We start from the raw sequence: 20965 nt of genomic DNA, 5'->3' as shown, positions 1-20965 counted from the left end.
TTTTTATGAGTAGGACCCATTGTGAGGAGGTAGTTGGTAAATATGGAATGAATGAATCCCCTTCACTATTACCTTTCAGGTTAATCGTATTTTTGATACTTTAATAATTGATAAATTTTAATTTTAATTCGTGTGATATCTGACTGAACATATTAAACTTTTAATTAATTAAATTATACACTTTAGATCTCTTCGCTTATGAATAATCATAAATGTACCATAATTGTTAACCGTTGCACTTTGACGAATCTAAAGCATAGTTAATGGGTTCATAAGTATGATTTGCGTAGACCTTATATATATATATATATATATATATATATATAAACGTCTTCCTAATTATTATTTGAATATTAATTTTTCTTGCAGTTCTTGTCCTTTGATTATTGATATTATCACATTTGTTTCTTGTATATATAATTAACGATTAAAAGTCCTATAATATATTTAATTAATTAAAATTAAATATATTTTTCTAATATAACTTAAAGATGGCAAGTATCTATTTATCTCTTACCTTTTTCCCTTTCATCGGGCCCGTTTGGATAAATACCAAAAAACTTTCCACACTTTTTGTGATTTTTTGAACCGACTATGTCGTTGTTGTATCTTAACAAACTCTTCTATAAGATTTGAGAGAAAAAAATTAACCACAAACATTAGAAAAGTTCAATTGATTTCTAAAAGTAATACACAAAAAAAATTTTATCCTAAATATTAAAATAGACCAAAAATAACTAAAAAAAAATTCTAAAAAAAATGAAAATTAAAAAAAAATGTCTCTCTCATATAAGTTATTCTAAGTTTTTGTTTTTCTAACTGTTCACATCAAATATAACAGATAATATTTATTAAATATCTGACAGAGATTAAAAATTCTCACTTTTTGGCAATGTTAAAAGATTAGAAGTTCAGAACTAACCGGAATATATCTTAGTCCTTAGGTATTTTTCTAAATTTAGAGAAAAGGGTCAAAAATATCTATTTTTTTTAAAAAATTTGTGTCCAAAAACTTATTTTCGTCGTTAAAGTTTTCAAATATACCCCTTTTTTAATGAAAATTCCCCAAAATAACCCGATTTCATTTAAACCCGACCCAACTAAATAAGAAATCCGCTCATGTGCCTTGTGGCTCCAAATGCGGATTCAATTTATTTGATCGCTATGGATTTTTTTTTAGTACAAAAAAATGTATTTTTACCAAATTTGAAACGGAAATTATTTTTGACCCTTATCCCAAAACATGAAGGACCACTTCTATTATTTTCTCTCAAATTTTCACCCCCTCTCTGTTTCTATTCTTTGTTTCTTAATTTTCTGAAATTTTTGGTCTTGAAGAAGGAATAATTTATTTATTTATTGAATTATTCTTTGGTAGTGGAATCTATCTATCTATAAATAGAGAAAAACACGCTCCTTAATCTTTCTTGTCCTAAATCTCTCTCTATAAAAACCCAAATCACACTCCTTTTTTCTTTTTCTTTTTTTCTTTTTTTTCTTTCTTCTCAATTGGGGTGTGGATCCTAATCAGGATTAATATCAGTAAGTTAATTTCATCAATTCTCTCTTAATCCTTTTTTTTTAATCAAATTTCTCTTAATTAAATGCTTTTTACAATTAATACGATATTATCTGTTACAATTTGAATAGAAGATTTGTTTTATTTACTGATCTCTTATATAACATTTGTAATCTAGGTACGTGTTACATCTTTATTAAATTTTCCTCTTCTTAATTGTTATTACCATACATTTATCTTATCCGTTACGATTTGAATAGAAGAAAATGACCTTAATTTTTGATTTTGTTTTATTTACTAATCTCTTATAATATTTGTAATCTAGGTTAGATCTAGTTTCTTCAACTTCTATTATTTATTTATTTTCTTAATTGAATTTGTTCTTCATTATTTATTACTCGATTTGTATCTAGGTTAGATCTGTTTAATTATTTATTTTTCGTTAATTGAATTTTTTTTTCTTCATAATTTATTACTATGATTTTGATCTCGATTGAGCAAAATAATTTCCTATGATATCTGTTACAATTTGAATAGAAGAAAATGACCGTACGATTTTATTTTTGATTTTACTGATCACTGTATTGTTTTTTACCGATCTCTGTATTATTTTTACTGATCTTGTATAACATTTGTATCTGTGTTAGATCTATTAAATTTTCAGTACTTTTGATCCCATTTTTTAAATTGGCATTGCTTAATTAATTCAGATCTAATAGAAATATGCAGTTGAATGGTGATTGTTAGATCTGGGGTTTATTTTTTTGTTTCATTTTGAACTTTGTGTTTTTCTATATTGTTTTTAGTTTTGTTTTCATCGCATGCAACCAGAGGGGGATCTAGGATTTGAACTTTATGGGTTCGACTTTTACAGACTTCATGCAATTTTTGTGAATCTTTGCATATAAATTTATGCTCTGCGTCGAATATACGGGGTTCAGATGAACCCATTAGCGGCGCTATGCATCTGCCTCTGCATGCACACCCTAAAAGAAAGTACAACTGATGAAGGTTGGAACAATTATTAGGGGAGGCATGTTAACCCCTCCCCCAAATGTTGAGGATTTGTTGATTGTTCAATGCTGTTGTTGATTTATACATAGTTGTCGACTCAGAAATTTTTGCAGTGTTTTGTGCTATTAGCTACACAAATGTTGGCTTGAAGAAGCGGTTTTTATGCTTTTCTTTTTAGTATATATGTCTGCTGGCTGTTCAATTTGATGAAATTTATCTTTTTACTGAGTGGATCTGAGTTTGCTATAAAACCTTAACATTGATTTGGAATTTGGTATATGTAGAAGCTGCTTCAAGATGTCAACATACACCCCTAAGAATATACTCATTACTGGAGCTGCCGGATTTATTGCATGTCATGTAGCCAACAGGCTTGTCCGGAGCTACCCGGACTACAAGATCGTTGTCCTTGACAAACTTGATTATTGTTCAAATTTGAAGAACCTTATTCCTTCCCGATCTTCCCCTAATTTCAAGTTTGTTAAGGGAGACATTGCCAGTGCGGATCTTGTCAACTACCTTCTCATCACTGAGTCCATCGACACTATAATGCACTTTGCTGCTCAGACCCATGTTGATAACTCCTTCGGTAATAGCTTTGAGTTCACCAAGAACAACATCTACGGGACCCATGTACTATTAGAGGCCTGCAAAGTTACTGGTCAGATCAGAAGGTTTATCCACGTCAGCACGGATGAGGTTTATGGAGAGACCGATGAGGATGCAGTTGTAGGAAACCATGAAGCCTCACAACTCCTTCCCACTAACCCGTATTCTGCCACAAAAGCTGGAGCCGAAATGCTTGTTATGGCTTACGGTAGATCATATGGGTTACCTGTTATAACCACAAGAGGGAACAATGTTTATGGACCTAACCAATTTCCTGAGAAACTAATCCCAAAGTTTATACTTTTAGCCATGAAGGGAAAGCCTCTTCCTATCCACGGAGATGGTGGTAACGTACGTAGCTATCTTTATTGTGAGGATGTTGCTGAGGCTTTTGAAGTAGTTCTACACAAGGGAGAGGTCGGTCATGTTTATAACATTGGAACTACGAAAGAGAGAAGAGTGATTGATGTTGCCAAAGATATATGCAAACTCTTTAACATAGATTCAGAAAAAAGCATTCAGTTTGTGGAGAACAGACCGTTCAATGACCAGAGGTACTTTCTGGATGATCAGAAGTTGAAGAATTTGGGTTGGGAAGAGAGGACTATATGGGAAGAGGGTTTGAAAAAGACTATTGAATGGTATAAGAATAACCCTGATTGGTGGGGAGATGTTTCCGGAGCATTGCTTCCCCATCCTAGAATGCTGATGATGCCCGGTGGGATAGAAAGAAATTTGGATGGAGCTGAGAAATATGATTCGGAGTCCACCGAATTCTCGGGAAAGTCCAATGAAACAACCCAAACGGTTGCTCCAGCTTCGAAGACCGTGCCTGAGAAATCACCTTTTAAGTTCTTGATCTATGGTAGGACTGGGTGGATTGGCGGTTTGCTAGGGAAATTGTGTGAGAAACAGGGGATCCCGTACGAGTATGGTAAGGGACGATTGGAGGATCGGTCAAAGCTTTTGGCAGACATTAACGCTGTCAAGCCCACACATGTATTCAATGCTGCTGGTGTCACTGGTAGACCCAACGTTGATTGGTGCGAGAGTCATAAACCAGAAACAATTCGCACAAATGTCGCTGGTACTCTAAACTTGGCAGATGTTTGCAGAGAGCACGGTCTCCTAGTGATGAACTTTGCCACTGGTTGCATATTCGAGTATGATGCCAAGCACCCAGAAGGCTCCGGTATTGGGTTCAAAGAGGAAGACACACCCAATTTCGCTGGTTCTTTCTATTCAAAGACCAAGGCCATGGTAAGCACTCCTTAAGACTTTGACCCATAATACAACATCATTCTCTGATTTAGACATTAATATGTTTTCTTGTTTTCTTTAACTAGGTCGAAGAGCTGTTGAAAAATTATGACAATGTTTGCACCCTCAGAGTCCGCATGCCAATATCTGGAGACCTCAGCAACCCTCGCAATTTCATTACCAAGATTAGCCGCTACAATAAGGTGGTCAACATTCCTAACAGTATGACCATATTGGATGAGCTTCTTCCAATTTCAATTGAGATGGCAAAACGTAACCTCACGGGCATATGGAATTTCACAAACCCTGGTGTTGTGAGCCATAATGAGATTTTGGAAATGTACAAGAAATATATCGATCCAGCATTTACTTGGGCCAACTTCACATTGGAAGAGCAGGCCAAGGTAATCGTTGCAGCTCGCAGTAACAACGAGATGGATGCATCAAAGTTGAAGAAAGAGTTCCCTGAATTGCTACCAATCAAAGATTCACTTATCAAGTATGTTTTTGAACCAAACAAGAAAACCTCTGCATAAAAAGGCTTTTGTCTTCTCAAGGATTTTGTATGCTATTTTTAGCCATTATTCATTATTAGTACCGCGAATTCTCTATTGTTTTAAATTATCATTAGTGGTTAGAGGTCACTGTTATTCCTTGTTATTTTTGTATGAATTCATAATATTTTGTGCTTTCTTTGCGGAAGATTTGGATAGGCTGTTCCCCTGTATTTGTGGTCAACTGAGTATGCTTAGGGGTGTAATTTGTTGAATCTGATATATGAAATTATGAACTTTTTCTTGCTCGACCATTTTTTTTTTTCCCTTCTCACACAGTGATTGATTAATTGCTGTTGTTCTTGTATTTTAGTGGCAAAAAACGAAGTTCACATTCATTGTCACAAAATAGTATTGTGTCAGTACGATGAAAGTCATTTTCATAGAAACATTTTTCGGTGTTTGATTGATGAATGAAAAATAATTCTCAGAAAAGAATATACATTTTTAAGATTTATAACAATACTAACAAATCAGAGTGTGCTTTGGTGAAAATTTTAAGTACAAAAGATTAATAATAATAGCTAGAGTTAGTTGGAGCAAGTTACATGAAATTGAAAATTTAGCTTGTCAAGAGAACGACTTCCGTCATTAAAAAAAAAAGAAAAAAATCTAATGACTAAAGTAGGCGTTTGGCCATGCCATGGTTTGAAACCATGGCTTCAAACAAGCGTTTGGACATGTGTTTGAAATAATGGTTTCAACTTTTTTAAATATAAATTTTAACTCATATTTTATAAAAAAAGACCCATAAATTGGTAGATATTTTTAACAATTACCCCCCTCAATCATTTACCAATCTCATTAACTTCTACCAAATTTTATTTATGTCTACCAACCTTTTAATTTTGTAAAAAAAAGAACCATAGTTTAATTTTATTTATTGAACTAAAATTTGATCAATTGATGTTGTATTTTTAGAAAGGTCTTCTAGTATTAATTTTGAGCCGGTTGTTATGAATTAGCATATTAATTTTGTTATGAACTATGACTTGCTCATTTGGGAAGATTGTATAAGAATTGAGAATGTTCTGATAGTTTTCACAACTTGTGGGATTTTTATGTCTATAAGAGAAAATCTTTCCTTAAAATATTCAAATTGCATGTCCAATCATGGTTTCAAACCATGTCAAAACGGGACCTAAACACGAGAAAAATATTTCCTGAAAAAATAACTTCCATCATGCTAGATACACTCAAAATGAAACTTTGCATTCCCCAAGTAAATAAATCAGGCTGTCGATTTTAAAAGTAAGTTGCATAGTTTAATGCATGAAATCGGAGTGAATAAAATCACATTGACGTTGAAATTTGAAGTCATGGTAGTACGAAGGGGAGCAAAATCGTATATGAGAGTGGTTCTCCGAATCGATCACGCAAGCTAGCAAGAACGAAAGAATGAGCGAGAACAGTGAGGCTTAAGAGAGAAAGAAAAGGGTGGATACACAGATTCTTGGCCCCATCCTTTGGGAGCAAAATAAACCCAACAAACAACTATTACTATAGCCCTATCAGTAAAGTGTGTACTTCTTGCAAACTTTCCCTTCATATGCTTTTCCAAAGGGACAAACATTTAATTTTCATATTTGCCTAAAGGTTTTAAAAAGGGATCAAAGTCATTTTCCTTCTTTTTTTAAACTTAATGTCAGATGTCTCTTCTTTTTATGACTGGAAATAAGGAAGACGGAGAAACCTCAACTCTATTCAACTGGCATAGTCCCTTAGTAGGGAAGCATGTGGTTATGATATGGAAATGGGAATGAATTTTCTCGAATAATAATGTGCATGGTTATACAATTTTTGCTTTTTTTTATAACCGAGAAATCCACAGTGGTAGATGGTTCAAATTCGGTAGCTAACCAGCTGCTCATCTACCCTTCTTCACTTAAATAGCCGTGATGTGTGGTTGTGCTCTTACCACTAGACCGATGCCCCGGGGCTGGTGATACCAATTCTGCTAGGCCTTATCGAGCACAAGTGACTTAGCAGCCAAATAAAAGTAGCTTATACCGTCCCATTGCCCCCAGCCACAATACCAGAAGGTAGACATCAAATAAGTCTGATAAAGAAATATTTACTTCACGTCAAGATATCTACCTGAATAGAGAGAGAGAGAGAGAGAGAGAGAGAGAGAGAGCCACTACACACAAAACAATAGAAAGATACATCTTTGAAAACACCACATCTGAACACAACCTTCCCTATAAACTCATCCCTAGAACTTGTGAAAGTTTCCAGTCCTTGAAGGAAACAAACACACCCATTCCCTGGCGAAACAACATATCGCGACTGCAATCAACATTTACAATTGATAAAAGGCAAGAAAATGGCAAGAAATTGTTGATCCTAAGGCAATACTCATATTTAAGAATAAACTTAAATCTACTCTCTTTGCACTAATTTGATAATAAGTTCAAAGTTACTGAAAGAAATCAAACACTGGTGTCTTGATCCAACGATCCTCCAATCAAACCTTGCAGGAATACACAATAAATTAGATGATCGACACACGTAAGAAAAGCTTGGAATTGGAAACTAGTTGTGAAGATAAGGAGACATACCAAGCATGCTCTACTTCGATTCCACTGAAAGAGGCACGGCGGTATAGATGTGAGGCGCGTTGGTTTCTGATAAGTGAAGTTCAATCATCATTTAAAAATTAAAAAAATAAACCATAATTCTGTTACCAAAATGACAAGAATGATCCCTTATGTTTGAGGGTAGGTTCAAAATAGTCCCTTAAGTATGCACTGAACAGTTTTGGTCCTTTAAGTTTGCCAAATGTTAACACTTTTAGTCTCCGTCAATATTTAACAATTTAAGTTAGTTAGATTTGATAGAAACAAGAATACAAAAGAGTTAACCATAAACAAAACACCAAGAAGTCCCATCAAATACTAAAATATGCAGCACAAAAAATTGCACCAGACACTACAAGGATATAAAAAATATTAGCAAATATTACACCTCAAAAAGTTGTGCCAGACCCTACAAATAAATCAAAAATAGCAGAAACTACAAAAATCTCTAAACGAGTTCCTGCTAATTTCCTCTTTTCCCATCAAATCTAACAAACAGAGTCCAGTAAATATTTGACAGAGACTACAAGTGTTAACATTTGGGGAACTTAAAAGACCAAAACTATTCAGTGCATACTTAAGGGACTATTTTGTACCTACCCTCAAACATAAGAGACCATTTTCGTCATTTTCTCTAAAAAATTTTCAAGAAGAAATTGTAAATCAGATGTAATTAATTACCTTCAGCTTCCATGCGCAACCAGTCTTGACCACATATCAAAGCTTCTCTTGCATCTGGATTAAGTGAACTACGCTGATTGTCAAGCACCCGATCTCTGTTATGGAATGCCAGATCTGGTCCAAGAGTGGATGCAGGAACTCCCAAGATATCACGAGCCATCATTGATAATGTAGGGTACCTTGGTGTGTGAACTTTCCACCAATTCAATACACTGAAATCATAATTGCGTGGAAAGACCGGCTCTTCCAAGTATTTTTCAAGATCTGATGTTATGTTGTGGCTTTGTGAAGTTTCATGGAGAAACTTGTCGAAACCCCTAAGTCTGTCCCTCGTACCAATAGTGGTACTGGTTAAGCTTCCAGAAGCACCCGCTGTATCTGGATCAAGCGAAGATGAGCCCGCGCCCATAGCATACTCATTGGAAAGCTCTCTTATAGCATCAGATATTTCTTTGATCTGATTTGAGGCATCAGAACCATAAATCTGAGGATAGTAATACTCCACCAACTTCATCTTGAACCTGGGATCCAGTATTGCTGCTATTGCCAACGTCAAACTACACTTGTTCCAGTATTTGTCAAACTTTTCTTTCATCTTCAGCGCTATATCGCTAAGAAAACTATCAGGATTTTTACACCATTCGATCAACTGGATGTGAATATCACATATTTCTGGGAAATATAGGTTGGCAGTTGAACATTTATTTGCCGTGAAAAAGTTAGTAACTTCAACAAAAAGTTTCACATAGCCCGCGATGGCACTAACATGATCCCACTCTGTTTCAGACAAAGGGGTAGTGTAGGAAGGATCGCTCTCTTCTAGTAGATTGAAGGCTCCCCTATAATCTAAGGCAGCTTCAAGCATCAAATATGTTGAACTCCACTGCTGTCCACAGTCAAGAATCAAAGGTCTTTCACCATTAACCGAAGCTTGTTGAGCAATCACATTGAATTTTCCTAGGGTTAGTTGTGAACTCTTAACATGCCTTATGCTTTCTCGGACCTTGTGGGTCACATCTCGAAGTGCTTCCATGACATCGGAAACGATTGATTTCATTAACTGTACTGCACAACGCACATCGAACAATTCACCATTCTTTAACAGAGGCCTGTTTTGAGAGAGCCAGTCTTTGATCCTAAATATCATCACATCATAGCCCGTAAAATGATCGAAAGTCATAGAAAACAACTTACGATCAATGGCCCATTCGGTCAAACTTTTTATAACAACTTCTGAAAGTATGTCATCCGTGTGAGAAGGGTCTAGTGTGATGAAATTCAGCATTTTCTTCTGAAGCTTCCAGTCTTCATCAATGTAAAAAGCAGTCAAGCACAGATACCGCGCATTTTCTGACGAATCCCAAACATCAGCAGAAAGACTAATTCGTCCATGCAAGTTATGGATCGCTTCATACACTTTCTGTTTCTCCTTTGAGAAAATTGTCAGACAGTCAAGTTCAACAGCACTGTTAGTCAAAACCTCAAATTGTGGCTGTAAATTCTTGACAAATATTTTGAAACCAATATGGTCAACCATGGCTAAAGGATAACCATGTAACATAATCATACGGGCGAGATCCAGACGACTCCGTTCTTGATCAAATCTAGCACTGCCAAGATTGATAGGCATGTTAACTTCCTCTTTCTTTACCCCTTGATCAAACTTAAAGGTTGTCATAGGGCTAATGATTTCTTCTTTCCTTTGCCCTTCTTCATAGCTGACAACTGCAAGAGTAGTAGTTTCTTTTCTCTTTCTCTTCGCAGCAAGTATTGAGGAAACATCATAGTTGGATCTTTTTAGACACCGCAACAAATGATTCCTCAGATGAGTTGTTCCACTGTTACTTGATCCGCTAAGCTTCTTTTTGCAATGCACACAGACAGCATAACAGATATCGGCCTTTCGAACTCTTTCAAAATGGTTCCATACAACGGATGTCAACCTCTTTGGTTTCTTTATTGGGATCTCAGTTGGAATTTCCATGGCATGGATGAAGACAAATTAACCAATCTGTTATCACAAAAATAGTTTGGTCTAAATGCTGTTAAATGACAAAACAAGTAGAACGCAATGGCAAATTTTAAGGAATTGAAAAAGATTTGTACTTAGAAGTTATTAACCAAATACAGCATCTGAAGAAAGGAAAAGAGAAGAAAACTAAAATTCTGAGCCTCATAATACTTTTCTGATCATTGTAGACATTGCTGTAGACTGTGTTAATTGGCAAAAAAGATCATCGCTTCAAATAAATCATAGCCATTTTTTTCATAATGGAAAAAAAAAAACTGAGGGCAAAATAATGATGAGCAGTATATTTGATCTTTTGTTTCTTCATTCTTTTTCTTTTGCTGAGGGCTGGGGGTGAGGGTGTCCAGAAGAAATGGAGCGGCATAGCCACGAGACAGGAAATCAGGAGTCTCCACACAACTAAAGCTCCACCGAATTACAAAAGAAGTCTATATACTTAACTGACACGAATCACCGACTGCATCGTTCAACTATCCATAAACCATGGACAAACAACTCATAAAGTCAAATGCAATAGAAAGGTATGTTCTTCTACATCGTAAACTCTACTGAAACGAAGCCAAAGACTAGCCACCAGAAAAGGACATAAGAAAAAGTGCTTTCAGCTGGTTTGACCAGCTCCTACACCAATCCAAACACCCTCAAATTCTTGTATTCATTGGGCTGAGAACGAGTGGCATTTCCCTAAAGAACATGTGTTCACAAAATTCACGACAACATTGGTCCACGATACTCGTCACAGCAGCTTAACACTGGAAAAATTCTATGCAAACACACCCGCACTTAAGCTCATTAACCAGCTCAACAGATCTCCAACAGTTAGCATCAATTGTGTCTGTGGTGAACACCAGATTTCAACAAAACTTGTATAATTTCCAACGTCCACATGATCCAAATCCCCATTCATAACAACAAAACTGGACATCCCATTGACATAATTATAACCCACAAAAGAAAACATTCAAAAAAACAATCTCTACCTAAAAATGTCAATCAATCAGTCAACTATGCCTCAATCTCAAACAAAGCTCATTAACCAGTTCAACCGATCTCCAACAGTTACCATCATCGTGTCTATGGATATCTGATTTCAATAAAACTACATATATGATTTCCAACACCCACATGATCCAAATTCCCAATCATAACAACAAAACTGGACATCCCAATTTATATAGTTACAACCCACAAGAAGGCTTTAAAAAGAGCAATCTTTGCCTAAAAAGTCAATCAATCAGTCAACTACGCCTCAATCTCAAACAAAGCTCATTAACCAGCTCTTTACCTAAAAAGTCAATCAATCAGTCAATTACACCTCAATCAAACTACTTGAGATCCATTATATAAATCCTACATCCATTCCACTTTATTCGACCCCAATATATTAAAAAGCAAAATGTACAAAAACATATCTATTATTATGAATAAGAAGTAAACTATCAAAAGGGATCATCAAAATTGAGCTCAAATAGAGATGCTTCAAAAGGATTCACGTTAAAATCCACCCACAATAACAGATATTCTGTTATTGTTAAGTAGTAAAAAATCAATTTTTGCCTAAAAAGTAAAAACTGGACATCCGTAATTACATAATCATAATCCCACACAAGAAAACATTTAAAATACAATCATTGCCTCAAAAGCCGATCAATTAGTCAACTCACCTCAATCTCCGAAAATGTACAAAAAATTCAAAAGAGATCAGCTCAAAATATATGTACTTGAAAAGGATTCGGTTAAAAATCCGGCAATAATGGACAGAAAATTTCTATTATTGTCAAAAAGTAGTAAAAAAATCACAAGAGATGACCAAAATTCAGCTCAAATATCTGTATTCTTTGCCTAAAAATTCAATACAACATTAAAAATACAATTTTTTTTTTAAAAAAAAACAATCTTTGCCCTAAATCCGGCAATAATGGACAGAAAATTTCTATTATTGTCAAAAAGTAGTAAAAAAATCAAAAGAGATGACCAAAATTCAGCTCAAATATCTGTATTCTTTGCCTAAAAATTCAATACAACATTAAAAATACAATTTTTTTTAAAAAAAAAAATACAATCTTTGCCCTAAATAGTCAATAGAACATTAAAAAGGTCAATCAATCAGTCAAGTACATCTCAATTTCAAACAATTTGAGATCCGTTATATAAAATCATCTACATCTATTCCAACTCCTATATACTAAAAATGTATAAAACAAATCAAAAGAGATCATCAAAATTGAGCTCAAAATAAATGTACTTGAAATAAATTCGGGTTAAAAATGCGAACCTGAGAAAAGTTACGATCTTTTATCGTTAACGTTGTTGAGAGAAGATCCGATCGGAGGATCCGAATAGTCAATTAGGGTTAGGGTTTGGAGAAGATCCGGTAAAGAATAGCCCGATTGTGTGATTTGGGTAATGGGTGGTGGTTCATACATTCAGGGTCCGTTTTTTAGGCTGTAAACCCAATTTCGGGTCGGGTCGGGTTTAAGGGTTTAGGTTGATGGATCTTTTTTTTTTTTTTTTTTTTTTTTTTGGAGATATTTTTTGTTATTTGTTAGGGATAGTAGTACTTCTGGTCCTTAAGATATTGGTAAATTATATTTTTGATCCTTGAGATATGTCAATTAATGAAAATGTGTCCTTCTCTTTTGAGATATTTTGTTAGGGCTAATGTACTTTAGTCCCTCAGTTATTACTAAATTTTAATTTTAGTCCTTTAGATGTGTGACTTAGCATATTTAATCTTTAATTGATGGAAATGTGTGTTTATGCCCTTCATGTAGAAAATATATTATATTTGACTATTTATAAAACTATGTTGTTGTCAAATATGGAGTTTTTCTACAAACTTAACATATTACATGAGTAATTAAGTGGTGGAACGGTTAATAATTATATCAAACTTGATGAATATACACAAGCATACCGGGATCAAAATACAACAATATACACAGTGTAGTCTCACATAAAGGGATCAAAATGCACAATTTAATCAAATGGAGGTTTAATGTGCTCAATCAAATATTATAGGTACTAAAATCAGAATTTGTTAATAACTAAGGGAGTAAAAGTATTATTAACCCTTTTTCTTAACTTTATGGATTTGTTTCTGGAATAAATGTTAGTCTTGTAACTTGATAATTCTTGTGTAGGTTTTGGTTAATCTGTAATTAATTCAAGATTACAAGTCATAAACTTTCTTTTCTGAATATTTTCGTCATTATACAAAATTCTTCAAAACTAGAGTTTATAAGAAAATTTAATGAATTGATTATATGTAACCTTTTCTTGTGTTACTTATAAAGGTACTATTTTAATTTGACTTGTGAATGTGTTTTGACATGAAGCTGTAGAGACTCTTAAACTTTACTTCTTGTTCTAAATTGATGTTGATTTTACAGTATTTTCAATGGTGTCTATCTATACGCACATATTGTTCTTTTTAATGTTTGAGTTTGAAATGATTTCAAAAAACTACCCTTAAATATATAACACTTATCTTCCATTTGATTTGTAAATACGTTTATCTCCCTTGTTTTAAGGCATCAAATGACACCCCTTGTACATTGGCCCCTTAAATTGATCTGCTTTTTCGTTTTGACACTAGAACTTCGACTTGTTCATATTCAAGACTCACACTACTCAAAAAGTGTACCTATTAGACAATTTTCTTATGCGGGGAAGCCACCAAATCATCAAATTTCATTCATATATGAGATTGAGATTCATGATTAAAGAACAAATCCACTATAGCTTCAGAAAATCATTTCTGGAGCAAGATTGTGTACAATAGCTCATTCCAAGAATCTGGAACACCAGCTACACACCAGTGGCTGCAATCAGTATTTGTGCCACTGGCAAATCCCGCGGGGTGTCCGTCTTTTCGTAGTTGTGTAAGCAGTGCAATATCAAGTAAAGTCACAGGTTTTGTCATGTTACTTAGGACACTCTTCACAACTGCTTCTCCTGGATATCTTTCACCTGGATAAGTTGAGCCTTCTATTGGTTTTGTTTGTCCACTGCAGTCCTGCACAGTTGGTTCATCCCAATCCTTGCCACTGAAAAGAGGAAATAGAACCAAGTTGAAGAAACTGGTCTGAAATTTTACAAGACTATCATATACTAAATATAGCAAGAAAACATGAACAACGGTTCATTGAGAGTAAGGTATCGTTTGGTTCGCATAGTAGTATGTTCATATTCCAAAGGTGGTCCGATGCACGAAGCATCCCTCGTCCAAGAAGGGTCCGATGAAGGCTCGCCACCGTAGGTGATGTAATGTATGTAGTCTACCCTGACACAAGCATCAGTGGCTAATTCTGGGGGTCGAACCCGTGATCTATAGGTCATAAGGTGACAACTTTACTGTTGCTCCGAGGCTTACGTTGGGATCATAATGCAAAAATTATCAATGTGGTGTGAATAATGAAGAGATTGTCATAGGTGATTAATAAATAATGAAGGGATTAATATGCGATGAATAATAAAAAAGGGTTGGTTATGTAAGAATTACTTTAAGAGCGCTGTTAATTTATCTTTAAATAGCTTAATCCTCGTATTGCTAATGATACACCTATACTTATTTCATAGTTTATCTTGCATAAGATAATACATAAGTCTCGCATGACTAGTTGAGCGGATAGTATTTTGTGCCGCCAACTGACCATTACGTTCGCACAGAGATTACTTTTTCCTTAGGCAACCAACTAAACTCTGCATTGGTTATGTGGTAATTATTATTTTTCTTATGCAACAAACTCAACACTGTATTTCTTTAATGCTGGGATTAATTATTCTGATACGATCAACCAAAAGACCCCCTAAATATTTACGGGAGAAAAGAAAAGCTGTCTGAGAACTTACCGGAAATGAATAGCAGAAATTCCTTGGAAGAACACTTTAGTCACGGCAGGATCAATGTTGGAATCAACCCAATTTGCCCAAGTTGTTAAAGCAATCTTGTATGCTTCCATATGGTCCATATCCTTGTAAAGTTTGTCACCAACTTGAAAGTAGTCCCATCTGCAAGAAATAAAAATCAGGAAAATGTGATCTTTCTTGTAATTCGAAATAATGGAGTCTGGTTTTAGTAAGTTTAGTGAAGAAGAAGAAGAAGCAGCACACGTTTGTCTATGTCCTGTATGTATCCACCAATGGTAGCTGTTGAAAATTAAGACATCAATTCCTTTCCATTGTTTGCTACTGCTGAGAGAGTCGAGCTTGAGAACTCGTCCAGCTTCCTCGACCACTAGGTTAACAAGAAATCCGTCTTTCAAGAATGTGACTGTGAAGTCAAACTCCTTTCAGATGCAACAAAGAAGAGTAGCATGAGAAAGAAGAGCAAAATGCATATCAGAAGCTAATAGAACTTTCAGAACTCAAATCTTCCAAAAATGTCGGTGTACCCATCTGCGGTCCTCCAAAAATGCATTATTTTCGGAGGATCAAACACACGGCGGGCCGGGCGGCATTTTTTGGAGGATTGGAGCAACATAGACAGTAATAGGATGTCATGCTAGCAGGGTAATTACTAAATATTCTTCAACTATTTAGAAGTGTTAGGCTAAACGACCCAAAGATACTCTTAACATGATGTGATATTGTCCGCTTTGAGCTGTTTAGCCCAACAATTGATATCAGAGTCAATGGTTTGGCGGGACGAGTATGAAGACGGTGGCGTGGGGCCTGGCTTAGTACCTTTGCCCATCTATGGGCCGGTTTACAACCTTTACCCGTAGCTGTGAAGACGCATATATAGCCTTTGGGCTTCGGTGACCGTAAATACTCTGATGATGTGGGTAGCACACCGACATGTTGAATCTCTGACACGTGAATTATGAGCCACGTGGAACTTAGTTTGAGGGGGAGATTGTTTGGATGTGCGAACAAAGTACCAAATTGGTACCTGAAAAGAAAAAGGAGTTACTTATAGGGTGTTGGATACTCTTAATGATGAGAGGTCTTGGGGGAAAATCGTGCGGGCTTGGCCCAAAGCGGACAATATCACATCATGTTAAGAGTATCTTTGGACCGTTTAGCTCAACAACTGGTATCAGAGTTAATGGTTTGGGGGGACAAGTAAGAAGATGACGGAGTGTGGCTTGGGGCCCGGCTTAGTGCCTTTGGTCGTCTATCGGCCTGTTTACAACTTTTACCCATAGCTTTGAAGACTCATACACAGCCTTTGGGCTTCGGTGACCGTAAATACTCTAACGATTGGGTGGCATACAAATGTTGAATCTCTGACTCGTGAGTTATGGTAATGAGCCACGTGGAACTTAGTTCGAAGGGGAGATTATTGGGTGTGCAAAAAAAGTATCACATTGGTAGCTGAAAAGAAAAATGAGCCTACTTATAGGGTGTTGGATATTCTTAATGATGTGAGGCCTTTTGAGGAAAACCGTGCAGGCTTGACCCAAAGCGGACAATATTATATCATGTTAACAGTATCTTTGGACCGTTTAGCCTAACAGGAAGTTGATGCTTCTTTGTGTCAGACTGAAAATTCATCATAGGCTAAGCATTCAAAGAACGATTGCAGTTTAACCTCTTGGCACCTAACCAGTAATCACAACAATTATGTATGAAAATTTGCTAAATTGATGACTCAAGATTTGTATAAGGGAAAGGAGTGTGATGGGAAGAGGGGCAGCCCTCGATCCAATTGTCGCACTTTTACCAAGTCTACCAAATAGAAGACGATAGAAGGGCAACGATTAGCCGGACCTACCGGGATTGAGAGAACGGAACGGTTCCTTGTTCTGTCAAATGTGTAATTAGAATTTGGAACTGCAGCATGAAGCATGCATGCTAGTGATTGCCACTGGTTGCTGCTCAAGGAATCCCCCACAAACATGAAGCTTTTGCCTCTAAACTTTTGCAGGAAATCATCACCATTGAACCTACACCAAAATCCACAAAAATCATCTTAACAAGTATATTCTAGTCACCCATTGTGAAGCTTGAAATCAAATTTTTAATGTCATACAATCGCGCAATTTATGTAGTACATGTATATCGACTGATACCTGATGCAACTCACATGTTTTGCATATGGAAACAATTACAAAAGATCATGAATATTGCAGCCTTCGTAGGTTGAGGAATTTCAAATGTTGGAGACGTCTAATGCAGTAGTACCACAAATCTAATGGTCTAAAATATAATTTTGAAGCAGAAAGGAATTCTTTTTTTTTTCCCGGGATCGGCTATACGAATCCTTGTAGACCATGTTGCTTCTTTTAAGCTCATCTCGGTCTAATATTATACAAAATAAAACTAAAAGCATTAAAAGTTTTCTATATTTTCTGTTGAGATATAAAATTATAAATTTCGCTGGACCAAAGAGTCCTAAAAATCATAGAACATTTTGTTTATAAATAATTCTATAGGCTTATGTGAAAAAGCATAATCTACTCCAGATAGAGGCAAAAATACTAGGGGTCTGTTTGGAAAGCCACCTGGTAATTGGAATTGGTGTAAGTACTAGAGTAGTAATACACACTATAGTAATTACGACGACATGTTTGTTTGTCAATTTTAATTTACATGGGTGCCTTTCCAAACAGGCCCTAGGTGATTTTTTTTCCATCTGTCCAAGTCTTGGTGGCAGAATTACCTAGTATCTATACTAGTGGGAGGTAGCAGATATCCAGGAGAATTAGTCGAGGTGCGTGCAAGCCCCGGACACTATTTTTGTTTGTCATATTTGTCTTATGCACTCCCCTTAAGAAACAAGCAACTAAAAGGATAAGTTGACTAAATTACCCTTATTTATTTTTTTATCTCAATTTAATAACACTTTTTATTTCACCACATTAATATTCCTTCACATTAAAACAAGAGTAAAGGTGGAAAAAATAATTAATTCTTTATGTTGACTAATTATGATCTTTTATTTAGTGTAAACTATGTGTTGTCTTAATTACCCGAACTTGGTAATATGATAGTCTATTCTGTTGTATTAAGGCGGGTGGAAGTCAAAAATCGAAAATCGGCTTCCAAGTGGAGTATTTTTCAACTATTAATTGCCATATAATCAATATAATGATTTATTTTTCCCAATTTTGCTTCTTTTTGGTTTTTCTTAATATTCATTGCATATTTTATCCCAATTGTTTTTTTTTCTTTTTAGATATAATGATTATTTATTTCAACTATGTATTTTTTTTTTATCCAAATCTAATTAACTTAGTTGAAACTCTATTTATTTTAGCCAAATAAAAAGAAGGTTTAGCAAAAGTAATGAAGTTTAGACGATTTATTTTCTACAAAAAAAAAAATTGTGTATTTTTCTTTTCATGCAATTACTATTTATTTTCGGGTCAAATTCTTAAAATATTTGGTTGATATTTTATTTCTTTCTTTTTAGATACAATGATTATTTAATGTATTTCTTCTTTTCTTGACCAAATATATAAAAATAACTTGATTAGAATATCATTATCTTTAGCCAAATAAAAAAAAAGTATGGTCAAAATATTGTTGTTTCAAGTTTTTTTTTTTTTTTTTTTTTTTTTAAAAGATTTCTCGAAAAGATGATCTAAATAATTATTGAACTTAAAAAGGTAAAAAATATATATTTTATCCTTAAAAATGTCACATGGACAAAAAAACCCAATTCACACGTCCATGGGTTGTCGGCGTCTCCGGTTGCCTATCATATTGTCAAGTTGAGGGGGGTAATTCGGCCAATGTAAAGTTTAGGTGTACACCGAATAAAAATCGACAAGTTCAGGGGTGTCCCCAGATATTCTGCCTTAATTCTATGTTGACTTTTAGTAATTATGACGAATAAAATTGACCCAAGGAAATGGTTACTCCGTAAGTAATACTGGTCAAACCATAACGAATTCTCTAATTACCAGACAACCTGAATTAAAGAGCGAATCTAACAAAAATTACAATTGATTGATTGGGGTTGGGTTAGCGTGGGGGGAGGGGTGGTTGGTGGCAAGCTAATTTATTCCATAAATAAATTTCAAAGAGAAATTTTTTTTTCTTAAATTTTGTGTAAATCAAACATAGTCGCATAAATTGGAATTTGAGGAGTGACAACAAAATTTCCTCCGTCTCAAATTATCTGTTGTGTTTTCCTTTTACACGTTCTTTAAGAAAACATAATTAGGAGGGATTTTTGACTATTTACCTTCATTTATGTCTTAAGATATGATCTCTCTTCATTAAAATTTACTCTCATGAGGTGTTTGTAGTCTTCAAAAACAATTACTATTAAGGATAAAATGGGAAAAAATAATTAATTTTGTCGTAGAACTTCTAAAAAGACAATTAATTTGAGAAAAATATTTTTAGAAATCACAATAGTTAATTTGAGACGGAGGAAGTAATCTACAACAAGCATTCAAGGACGGAGCTACATTTCTGCTTATCAATTTGATAGAACCGAATAGCTTTAGCCCAAATCCTGTATTTATGTTTAAAATCCACTTAATATATATAAATAATTTATGAAAAACTCAACAAACTGACTTTTCTAGAATTCAGAATCCATAAACTCAAAATTCTACATGTACAAGTACGGAATTTAATAGGAAAAGAGAAGTCATTTTTGTTACCTCGGCATGTCACAATCATTTGGCTGCCATCTGTATTTGAGGTATAAATTGTCTGTTCTTCCATTTTTGATACAATTGAGACTTGGGTCTATAAATGGACATTGCAAGGAGTCATAAAGTGGATAAGAATCATCAAAAACCCAACTTCCTTGAAATAAATTACAGCTATTTGATACTTCAACTGGATGTGATATTCTTGATAGGAGAAGAAAAACTAGAATTTTATTAATGTAGCTTATAGCAGACATTGAGAAAGTTAGAAAACAAAAAATTGAAGCTAGTAACAAATGAAAGAGAGCTCTCAAACATAGGCAAAAAGAAAATGTGATGTTTGTTATATTTAGTGAGTTTTTTACTTTTTTGGTGTGGTGAATTTGTTAGTTGTCAGTTGTCACTTTGTTAATGTTACAATTAATTTAGTGATTTTGGATTACAGTCAAAAGGACACTTAGTAAAAGTAGTAACCAACTTTTAATGGAACATTCTTTGAGTGAATTGCTATGTATCGGACAAAATTGTAGACCTATTTCTCATTCTTTCCATTTATTTGCTATATTATTAATAATCTGAAACGTCACTATTAATTCTTATGCGTTATGACCTTTCGCCTTTTGTAGCAGTTACTGATCCAATTATATTAGTTTGTGGAATTATTCTTCCTTTTTTTTATTTCTAATTTTTCAAACTTATTGACTTATTTGTTGTTTATGCAGGTAGATCAGTGTATAAATTTGTTAGAATTGGATTATTTTATTTTTGAAGATATCTGTTAAAGCTATTTCACAAGTGAATTCTTCAAATCTGTACGAGGACTAGTAATTATTGCATCGATTATTACCTTTTACGCACAACGTGTTTTTTGGATGTGACGTTGCATGGAATGATCATTCAGGTGTGAAATTCATTGCCTTCATAGACAATGCACTACGTCTCCTTAGTTGCTCTAACATTAAAAAGTTCCATCTAAATATCTATTTTGATTTCGTCGAGGACTACCATTCCAAATTGGATGAATGGATTGGTATTTCTGCGGAGAAAAATGTGCAACATCTTGTGCTGAAAATATTGGATCAACCTCCTATAATCTCTAAGTTGCCACAAGTACTCTGTAGCATCTCACCGCTTAAAAAACTAGAATGCTGCTATTGTAGCAT

At 34.7% G+C, this 20965-nt stretch overlaps 3 protein-coding genes across 4 annotated transcripts; 1 reads left to right on the top strand and 2 right to left on the bottom strand.

Annotated features, from left to right (window-relative positions):
* The first annotated feature begins 1383 nt into the window (after positions 1-1383).
* On the top strand, positions 1384-5207 carry LOC132053277 (trifunctional UDP-glucose 4,6-dehydratase/UDP-4-keto-6-deoxy-D-glucose 3,5-epimerase/UDP-4-keto-L-rhamnose-reductase RHM1-like). Its single transcript, XM_059445233.1, has 3 exons — positions 1384-1542; positions 2818-4402; positions 4489-5207. Exons 2-3 carry the CDS (start codon positions 2831-2833, stop codon positions 4936-4938), a joined length of 2022 nt encoding a protein of 673 aa, XP_059301216.1. The 5' UTR covers positions 1384-1542; positions 2818-2830; the 3' UTR covers positions 4939-5207.
* A 1901-nt stretch (positions 5208-7108) lies between these two features.
* LOC132053276 (zinc finger BED domain-containing protein RICESLEEPER 1-like) lies at positions 7109-12768 on the bottom strand. 2 transcript variants are annotated; one of them, XM_059445230.1, is made up of 4 exons: positions 12521-12768; positions 8217-10227; positions 7518-7583; positions 7109-7429 (listed from the first exon to the last, which is right to left on the bottom strand). In XM_059445230.1, exons 2-3 carry the CDS (start codon positions 10198-10200, stop codon positions 7528-7530), a joined length of 2040 nt encoding a protein of 679 aa, XP_059301213.1. In that variant the 5' UTR covers positions 10201-10227; positions 12521-12768; the 3' UTR covers positions 7109-7429; positions 7518-7527. The 2 variants fall into 2 exon arrangements, with proteins under 2 accessions (XP_059301213.1, XP_059301215.1); XM_059445232.1 differs by lacking the exon at positions 12521-12768 and adding an exon at positions 10323-11237.
* Positions 12769-13908: 1140 nt separating this feature from the next.
* LOC132054769 (protein trichome birefringence-like 42) lies at positions 13909-20135 on the bottom strand. The gene is made up of 5 exons (XM_059446738.1): positions 19812-20135; positions 16967-17138; positions 15361-15536; positions 15100-15258; positions 13909-14294 (listed from the first exon to the last, which is right to left on the bottom strand). Exons 1-5 carry the CDS (start codon positions 20057-20059, stop codon positions 14000-14002), a joined length of 1050 nt encoding a protein of 349 aa, XP_059302721.1. The 5' UTR covers positions 20060-20135; the 3' UTR covers positions 13909-13999.
* Positions 20136-20965: the final 830 nt, after the last annotated feature.

The sequence above is a fragment of the Lycium ferocissimum genome, chromosome 4, assembly GCF_029784015.1.
Source record: "Lycium ferocissimum isolate CSIRO_LF1 chromosome 4, AGI_CSIRO_Lferr_CH_V1, whole genome shotgun sequence".
In the NCBI taxonomy this organism is placed as follows: Eukaryota; Viridiplantae; Streptophyta; class Magnoliopsida; order Solanales; family Solanaceae; genus Lycium; species Lycium ferocissimum.
The sequence above is the reverse complement of the archived record's forward strand: the minus strand, read 5'-3'. Positions and strand labels throughout refer to the sequence as shown.